The sequence below is a fragment of the Erythrolamprus reginae genome, chromosome Z (assembly GCF_031021105.1).
Source record: "Erythrolamprus reginae isolate rEryReg1 chromosome Z, rEryReg1.hap1, whole genome shotgun sequence".
NCBI classification, from domain to species: Eukaryota; Metazoa; Chordata; class Lepidosauria; order Squamata; family Dipsadidae; genus Erythrolamprus; species Erythrolamprus reginae.
Genome location: NC_091963.1, coordinates 117,400,361 through 117,410,179, shown reverse-complemented (window position 1 = coordinate 117,410,179; position 9,819 = coordinate 117,400,361). Strand labels below are relative to the sequence as shown.

At 42.7% G+C, this 9,819-nt stretch overlaps 1 protein-coding gene across 7 annotated transcripts in view; it reads left to right on the top strand.

Moving 5' to 3' along the window:
- Window positions 1–434: 434 nt before the first annotated feature.
- HDAC5 (histone deacetylase 5) overlaps window positions 435–9,819 on the top strand; it is a 148,742-nt gene continuing 139,357 nt past the window's right edge. For 2 of the 7 annotated variants that reach the window (XM_070727699.1, XM_070727696.1), the window contains exons 1-2: window positions 620–879; window positions 9,274–9,483. In XM_070727699.1, coding sequence (XP_070583800.1) covers window positions 9,462–9,483 — 22 coding nt within the window. In that variant the 5' untranslated portion in view covers window positions 620–879; window positions 9,274–9,461. Of the gene's footprint in view, window positions 880–8,741; window positions 8,810–9,273; window positions 9,484–9,819 lie in introns of all 7 variants that reach the window. The other 5 variants (XM_070727695.1, XM_070727693.1, XM_070727698.1 and 2 more) reach the window with 5 other exon arrangements.

Here is a 9,819-nt window from a genome sequence, read left to right as displayed (position 1 = left end):
TGCTGCCACAATCTTATTAAAAGCAAAGTATTAAGTCACTTTTCAGTGCTAATGTAACTTCGAATGGTTTTAAAGTTGAGAACTAGCTGTGCTCAAAACTGAGCTCATATGTTGCAGAACAGTGTTATTCAAACCTTTACATCAGTTTTGCAACCTTAAATGGCAAGATTGACCCGACAGACTAAAGCAAAAGGGAAACAAACCCCATTAAGGGTTTTAATCTGATGCTAATGGTGCACAGTCCACTTTCTGTTGCCTTGAAGCAGCTGTTTCTCTTTTATATGGTTAGAGATCCACCCTGGTCATTCCTGCTATGAAAAGCAGAGATATTCAGACCGTCCTAGTTTTTATCTGAGACCAATCAAATGATATGTTTGGAGACAGCCCTTTTTTTTTTTTGGAGGACAAAAGGGATGGGGGAAACCCACTGTTTCGAGAACTGCTTCTCAGCGGACCCTTTAACTGCAGGCAGACAAGCAGGTACAGATACACCGCCCCTCCCTAAAGCTCGCTCGCTCACGGAGTAAGCAGCAAAACTATTTTTAGAGCAATGGGCGGTCACGTGGTCCCAAATGACGTCACTAAATGTTGTTGTTAGTGTTTGGCGGCGGTAGCGGCGGGGCGAGCAAAGCCAGCTGCAAAGATGGAGGAGAAGAGGAAAAGGAGGAGGCGGTTGTGGTTATGAAGGGTTGCCGCGGCAGGACAGCCGGTTATAGTTTTCTTGCTGGAGAGGGGAGGGGGAGGTCAGGGAGAAATCGATCTAGGGTAGGCCGGGCCCAGTAATTGCAGCTTCCCATCCTGCACGCACATCTGCAAGGAAAAGCAGCCGCAGCAGCAGCAGCAGGAACGCGCCATTTTTTCCTCCCGATCTTCTTCCAGGTAAAGAAAGAGAGCGGGGTGGCTGGAGCGTGTCGGCGGAGAGCTTGGGGTTGGTGCTCCCCATTGCGCGGGATTGCTTGCTTGCTTTCTGTTGCTGCTGCTGTTGTCGCTGCCGCCCCGGCCCGCCGGGTGGCTTGAATGCTGGAGGTTCCGCAGCTGCTCGCCTAAGAAAGGATCTGAAACTGCAGAGCGGCACACGGGGTGGGGGTGGGGGGTGGGGGAGGGGGTGGCGGGATCCGATCCGGGCTGGGTGGGGGTGGGGGGTTCTCCGGTGGGCCTGAGGTTTTTCCTTAAAGACGTGGCTGTCCGATCCAGGTGGAAAGAAAGGGTGCAAACGGAGAGGCTTGAAGCGCGCCCGTCGGAAAACTAACGGGCCGCTTGCGGGGCGATCGTGTTGCCCAACGCGTAGAGCGCCCGGTCCAGGGTGGAGTTGGGGTGTTGCTTCACAAGGACACTCCGCCTTCCGCCCTGTCATTGAAGACGGCGGCTCGCTTCTCTTTGGTGGGGCAGCCCAAAAGGGACCTTTTCTACACCCCCACCCCCTTTCCACAGTGCCGTGGATAAACTCCTGGACTACAACTTCCACCCTTGGGCGAAGGATTTAGCGGAGACTGACTGAGAATGTTGGGCTTTGTAGTCTGGCAAATCAGTCTGAATCCCAGGGTCGGAGAAGAGTAGGAAAAGCCTCGGATGTGGGGGCTGCGCCTATAACAATGGAAGACTTCTAAAGGCTCTAGTGCCATAAATGAGTGAGTTACAAGACAGACAAAAAGATTGGTTTTGAATCTTTTTCGAAACACAGAAACAGCCCTTGTTACTTGCTGTGTTCAGTTCAGTGTTATTCTTCTGAAGAGGTGGATGTTTTTTACTCTATCTCTTCCCATCGTTTTTGTGCATTCTTCCACTAGCTCTTTCTCTCTCTCTCAGTGGTTTTTATTTCCATATTTCAACATTCTTAACTTGGTTCTGGGAATTCTTTTCCAAATCTGTCTTGTGCAGTTTGTATGAGATTGCTAATGCAAGAATTAAAAAAAAAAGACTTTAAGCATCACCTTTTTTTCAAATCTTGTGGCAAACTTATTCTATGCCCCTTCTGTACTTCCCTTGGGGTTTCCTTGTGCAATTTTTCTGACCTTTGAGGCAGTAATATGGACATATAATTCAAAGGTTGATTGTGCAAAGAATAATGTTCCTGCTGATGCCAACATCACATTATATGTTTGTATCATGTAGAAAAACAAAGTAAAGGTAAGAGAAGAAAATAAATTTGGGCAAAAGAACGCTCTAGGTTCCCTGCCATTTTATTTGCATTTTTGTATTTTTTTTTAAACTTCTTTGTACCTTGACAAAGCTTTTCTGCAATCTGGGAACTGTTCCTTCCTATAGCATGCCTTGGAATGTAAATGAGTAAGACTTAATGAATACCATGTTGATAAATTGTGGGAGTATGATTCTGCTGCAGGGCAAAAGCAGGAGTTTTGTGGTATTTTAAAACTAAGATATATTATGACATAAGTTTTGATGACCTAACAGTCATTTGATTAGATATAATATCAAGTTAGTAGAAACAAAATGGGACAAAGGGCAAAACCAAAAAAGGTAAAAAAACAAAATGTTGACAGTGTTAATTAGTAATGTTGAGACATGTGAATGCAAATAGGTTACTGTACATCTTTCCCTCTTGGGATAGAATATTGCAACATTTTATTTGAGCAGTTCAGCTGGCAGTTAATTTATTTTCATGAAATTATGAATACTTTCTCATTGGATAGATGCATGTCACGTTTATGACGGCTACATTTTAAAATTTGTAGGCAAAAACTAAATGCATATTTCACAGAAAACTTGTTTGCCTCTTGAATAAGATATAACAGCTTCTTGTTCTCTCATGCTATGTTCAGAAGAAATAGAAAAGACAGCAATACAAGGGCAATCAATTATATGGACTGCTGAGTTTGCAGGTCTTAGCCCTAAGAACATCTTCCCTAAGACATTTTAAGAACTAAGTCAAATATCCTTGCTCTGCCCATTTTCCTTATAACTGAAAAACATCTTAAAATGGTTCTGAAGTATTAATATGCATAATTGCCTGTAAAAGCAGCCACACTGTCTCTAATCTTCCAAAAATAATATTTGTAAGCTTCATCACCTGATTTTTGAGATCCATGTGATTAAAAATTATCAAATCCTTTTGGGTTTCTTTTTGTTATAGCTATTTATCATTGTGCCTTGTTAGCACAATTGTTTCATATTCTTCTGTATTCCCATCACCTTGCAAGAATTGATTCCAAGGCAATGTGTGCATATGTATGGTTGAATGAAAGAGTTTATATGGGAAATAAGCAGAATTTAATTGCTGAGGCTGAATTTGTATTTGGGCTTGGGAGGGAAAAACCACGGAATTTATTTCCTTCCCTTTTGGGATCTTCATCCCCAGTGGGAAGAATGATGACAAAAACCAACAGTAAAGGGTACAATAGTTGCAGTGGTTTTTAAAGTCGAAGTTTAACCATAGCTGTTCTTTTAATCCATCTCTCAGTTCTAGAGCAACTAATTGGAGCTACACATTGCTGAACAACGTGATTTCACAATTAATGAAAGCAGAGGGGAGATTTAAATGAACAGTCCACATAGTTAACCAAAAGTTGTCTTGTAGCTCCTGGATTCCAGAAAGTTCTCTGTTGAAAAGGTAACAAGAGAAGTAACAGACCAAAAAAAAAAAAAAAAAGCCCACAACAACACTAAACAACCTATGACCTGTTGGGTCAATCTTTTCAGAGATATTTACTTAAAGAGAAAAACAGAATGAACACAGGCAGGCAAAAAAGCAGTGGAGTAGAAGTAGCTTCTGACTTCCTGCTGACTTCCCCATTGCCATGGCTTGTTGGAACCTGGTAGGGAATGCCAGAAGTCATTCCTCCTCCTCCTTAGCTGATCCATGAAACTACTTGATACTTTGCTGGGGGAGGTAGAACAAGAGAGACGTTGATGCCTCCCAGGGTATCTCCAATTGGAGAGTGGCTGAGGTGCAGCATAGGTCAGGAAGGGTGCATGAGTATGCACAAGAGGTGCTACGAGGTGAGGAATGGTCTGTGGAGCTGCGCAAGTGGCCTGTGCAATGCCAGTGCAGAAGGACTGGGAAGGGCTATGGTGGTGATGGAGTTTACACTTCCTGCTGGCTTATCCATTGACTTGTGGGAAGCTGACAAGGAACATTGTAATGACAACCACATAAGTCTGGTTGATCACAGCTGCACTATGGTGCTGAAGGACCCACAACTTTCCTAAATTTAATTCCCAAGAAGTAATAAGTCTCAGCATTCTGAAAGTCAGACCCTTTAAGGTATATTGGTTCAGTTATTGTTGTCCTCCAATGCAATTGGAGGTTACAGACTAGTAAACAGGAGAATTTTAGTGGTATATAGATAGAATGGATAAACTCTTAACACACTTATATGCCCAAATGCCACAAATGCCTTTTGTGTTTCATACAGAGCTTCTTTTTGTCTCCCTGTTTTATAACATAAAAGTGTTGGACACTGACCTCACTTGTTTTCATCAATTTGTCACAAAATACTTTTAACAATTTAGAGGACATTTTGGGGACAAATATAATTGTTCTCTTGGCAGTTTTTGATCATAGAAACTATGTCCTGACTTTTGGTACTTTTAAACATTAGTCATACTTGGATTTTCTCATAGTCTCTGGCATATCATTGTTTTAGTCCACCCTAGCATGATGTTACACTTCTGTTTAGCTGTGCTTTTCAGTGGACTATATGTACTTCATTAGTCTTAAGTATTCATTCAGTAGGTTGTTACGGTTATTGGGCATCATGATTACTAGAATGGGTAATTTGCTAGCCAAGCCTGCAAACAGATTATATTTTACTCAAACATGGATTCGGTACAGTTTTGTTTTGGAATGGGCTGGTGGGTATTAGTTGCCTACAGAATAAATTGGAGAATGTGTGGAAATTGCCTCTGGACTGCTTTTTGGAATCTGGTTTTGGTAGTTTTCTTATATCTACATTGTCAAGTTATGAAGAAACTTCACCTAGGTCAGGGGTCGGCAACCTTAAAAAACTCAAAGACCCATTTGGACTTGTTTCCCAGAGAAAGCAATACACTGGAGCCAGGTTTTGTGGTTCTGTTTTATTTTCTATGAGAAAAATATATATCTTTTTTTCCCTTCTCTCTCTACATCTCTCTCCCTGTCATCTTTATTTCTCTCTTTCCCTCTCCCCATCTCTATCTTTCTCTCTCTCTTCCCCATCTCTCCCTCCCTCTCCCTCCTTCATCTCTCTCCCATCTCTCTTTCTCTCTCCCTCTCCCTCCCTATCTCCCATCTCTCTCTTTCTCCCTCTCTCTCCCTCCCTCTCTTTCCCTGTGTCCTGAGGAATGATTGCCATCCCTGGTGAAGGCTCTCTTCAGGTGACCTTCCTACCTTTCTCACAAATCTCTGTCTGGCTGTGGAGCTCGTGGGGAGACCCTCCTCATGCAAGCACCAAAGCGCAGCAAAGGCCCATGCAGAGCATGGGCAGCTGCTTGATTAAGGAGGGTCTTTGGTTGTGGCTTCTTGTCCTGCCCTAAGGATCTGACCATTGCCTTGCTGTGTCCCATCCTGCCCTCTCTCCCCACAGCTCTTTGGCTGAGTGGAGAGGGCGTGAGCTCCAGCCTGAAGCAGCAGGAAGCGAAGGCTGCGTTACACTCAAATATGGTGTGAGGGCAGCTACATGGCCACTTCTCTCCTGTCCTAAGGATCCGGCCATCATCTTGCCATGGCTCCCCACCCATATGTTAGAGGAGAAGGAGGGGGGAGGAAGGTCACTGGAACAAAGGCAGCCTTCACTTCCTGCCATTTTGAGATGAATCTTACTCCAACCCAGCTTGACCAAAGAACTGTGGGGATGGGACCGGACTATATCCTATGGGCAGGAGAAAATCTGCTTCCAAAGACCATCCTTAAGCGAGCAAACACCCGCCCTCCAAGTGCGCCTTTGCTGCTCACCTGAGGGTCTCCCTGTGCTTGTGCACCCTCCTGGCCCTGCCACAGCCAGACAGGGAGAGAGAGGGAGGGGAGGGTTGCCCGCAGGGAAGCCACCACTGAAGGTGGCTATGTTCCTCAACCAGCACTAGAGAATCAGCCCCATATGCTTCTCCATTCCCGCCATCATCTTTACCTTCTTGGGCCAGGTCAGGGAGGGGAAGATGAGCCCAGCCAGTGATTGGACAAGGAGCCACAGCAGGGGCCCAAAAAAGCTGCATGTGACTCTGGAACCACAGGTGGCAAACCCCTAATCTAGGTGAACTGAGTGATAAATACTTGAGGGTAACGGGTCTCTATGCTTTTATCTAGTAGGTGACTATTAGTAGGTGCATACAAATCCAATTAAACAAACAAATAAATAAATAAATAAATAAATAAATAAATATCTGAAGCACCTGCTGAGAAGGCACTTTGAGCACATTTGTATTCTACTGCCCTTAAAGAGCTAAATAGCATGAGTGTTATGTTTCTGATTGACATATGTAACTTGCCATGCTTTGGGACTTCACAGGACATTTAAGAATATGACTTGTTGGACAGGAAATACCTGGTTCACAATGATGAATGACCATAGGCAAATCTCTGTTACTTTAACCTCTCCCACCCTCCACTGCCATGTGTAATGCAAAGAAAACAGTATTGACTGTTACAAAGCCGCTGAACAGGATTACCAAAAATATCATGTTCTGGAATCGCGAACATATCACGTGAGAAGGAAGTTTTAAGTTTTCAACAAGATGACATTATTTTCCCCCCTAACGTTTAGAATTTAATCCCCAAATTTCTACTTTGATTCCGTTCTTTTTTCAATAAGAAAAAAAGGCCAATTCCTTATAGCAGAAGTCATTGGAAGTTGCTTGAATACTATAAATCAGGTGTCCCCAACCTTTTGGACCTCAGGGACCACTAAATTTATAATTTTATTTGTTTGTTTGTTTGTTTGCTTATTCAATTTTTATGCCGCCCTTCTCCTTAGACTTAGGGCGGCTTACAACATGTTAGCAATAGCACTTTTTAACAGAGCCAGTATATTGCCCCAACAATCCAGGTCCTCATTTTACCCACCTCGGAAGGATGGAAGGCTGATTTTAAATCCCGCAGACCACTAATATGATCTGCCTAATGACTGGCTGGGTGGCCATGGCTAAGTGGCCATGTGACTGGGTGGGTGTGGCCAACTTGATGTTATTCACATCGAGGAGCGCCTTGCTGGACTCTATTTGCCCCTCCCCTCCCAGCCACTCCTCGCCGCCCACTTGGGCTCCTTATGGCTCCAATAGGAAACAGTTGTTGGAGCTAAGCAGCCACTAAGAGAAAAAGTTGGCAAAATAGCTGGCTCTGTTCAAATTGGATCTGCCCAAGAAGGAAGCTCAGCAAAAATACCTCACTGAGGGCTACAGGCATAGGCTTTCCAAGCAGAGGGGAGACCTGCAGAAGTGCAAGGCCAGGGAGCGGCACCTGGAAGTTCAGCAGGCTGAGATGGTCAGCCAGTTCCAGGCCATGATACAGTCCCACTGGAACAAGACCCTCCGGCGCTTTGCCGCCAGCCTTCGGCCAAAGCCCTACATCAGGAGGTTGAAGCAGATTCAAGTTGAAATTTCTGCCCCCGCCCCCGACCTACACAGAAAACACCCAGAGGAGGGAGACTCTGTGCAGCAACACAAGTACAATAAATAAATAAATGAACAAGTGTTAATTGCATGTACCTGTTCCATGGAGGCTCCCTGATTTAGTGCAATATAAAAAATCTGAATAATTTTTCTGCCACCAGTTGATGACTGCTGCTATAAATCAAACTGCCTCCAATAAGTATTAGAAGTAGTGAAGTATAGTACTGCCATTTGTAGCCTTAAGATTTTTTCCAAGCATTCTTAGAAATGGGTAGCACAATTACATTTAAATTTATGTTGCTAAGCAATACAATTGTTAAGTGAGTTTTGCACCATTTTACAACCTTTCTTGCCATAGCTGTTAACTGGAGTTACATCAGTAACATAGTTGATAAGTGAATTTGGGATGGGGGGAAACTCACTTAACTGTCTTAGTAACAGAAATTTGGGCTTAATTGGGGTTCTAAATTGATTGATAGTCTACAATTTGAACCTGAAGTCGGTGCCGGAATATGGCATTTGACACTTTCGCGGAGCCATTTCCATGCCTTTATGTATTAATGTTACATATTACAACAAATTGAATGTTTAATTGGAAAAGTAAGTGAAAGGCTTTGATTTTTCATTTTTCTTGCCACCAATCTTGAAACTGCTACCGTGCTGCCTAAGAGCCTGAAAGGTTGATGACTTGATACGGTTGTAAACTGTACAGAAGAGCACGTAGTTTATTGTAAATAAGCTTAATAGCCAAAACCTTGAGTAATAACATTGGCACGCAGGAATTAAAAGCTCTGTGGTTTAGCCTATCAGGGTAACAGTAGCCTTGATCGTGTCTGCTGCACATGCTGTGCTGTGGGTATCAGTTCATTCATAACTTGAGTTATTTATTGTATACTCCTTGTGTTTATGTATGAGGGAGTAAAGCGGTTTTATCAGTTATTTTGTCTCTGTGGCACGTGTAGGTTTGTCTTTGCAGGCAGTGTCTAAAATACACTTGTAGGAGAAGAGTATAAATTCATACTGCCAGTTTTTTCCCTCTAGGTGTCTGAACCCCATTGTGCTGTGTAAATGGGTAAACGTTCTCTCTGTATTTAATTTATTGAGTCTACAGCTCAGTGTAGAGCTATAACCTGACTTGGGCTCATTATCTTGAGCTGTCTGCTCTGCATTTAATAAAAACAGTTTTTTCTCTTTTGCCTTAGATTCCCTGATTTTATCAAGGACTGTTTTCAGCCGATCAGTGAATCCATGAGAGAAAATTCAAACCGAGGTAAAATAGTCAGATACATAAACATCATCCCTAAAAAATGAACAGACTTGTTGCTACTTAGCCAAAAGTGTTATGATAGAAAAGTGCTGACTGGCAGTGTTGTGTTCATGTTGAAAGGAGCATTTGATAACATGCTATCACTGTTTGTCTGCAAAGATGATGGCGAGCAAGATTATATAAACTATTTTGAAATGGGCTCATTCTATATTGTCTTTGTTAACTTCTTTTGCAGTACAGGTTGATCCTGGCTGGTTGGTCTTTTTCTGCTAAGAAACGGGATATTCATAGAAACATAGAGACATAGAAGATTCACAGCAGAAAAAGACCTCATGGTCCATCTAGTTTGCCCTTATACTATTTCCTTATTTTATCTTAGGATAGATATATGTTTATCCCAGGCATATTTAAATTCAGTTACTGTGGATTTCTTTTAATATTTCTTTCCCCCTTTTTTTTCCTCCAAGGGCTCCCAAGAAAGATTTCATTTTCTCTTCAAGGGATGTCCCCAAGGAATTGGCTAAACAGCATTTGACCTTTCTGACTACCAATCCCCATCTGTAAGTGAAGGCTACCATAGGTCCAGCTCTGAAAACCAAAGCCTTCGCCTCCTTCCTGATTTGTCATCGATCAGCCACTTACTAAGAAGGAAAGCATGAGTTCCAAGAATGAATCAGGTAAGTAAAAAAAAAAACAGGCAAAAATGCTGAAAAATTGGGTAGTTTTCTTGGGTTTTGTCAGGTTGGAACAAATAGATGTAGGGTTATGGGCTGGTGAAGATATGGCTACTTCTGATTCTGTTAATGAATGTCAAAGTTTCACTTGGGAATTTGCATCTCTTTACACTTTGCAGGAATTTAACTGATAATGTATTTAAAATTACCTGTGCTTGTACAGTTGCTACAAACTACCCGTGATAACTTCTGCAATCTCTCCTTGGTTTGTTGTAATTATTAAGGGAAGTTCAAAGTTTTTATCTTTCCAGTGCCATGCTAAGCAGGCTTTTTACTTAC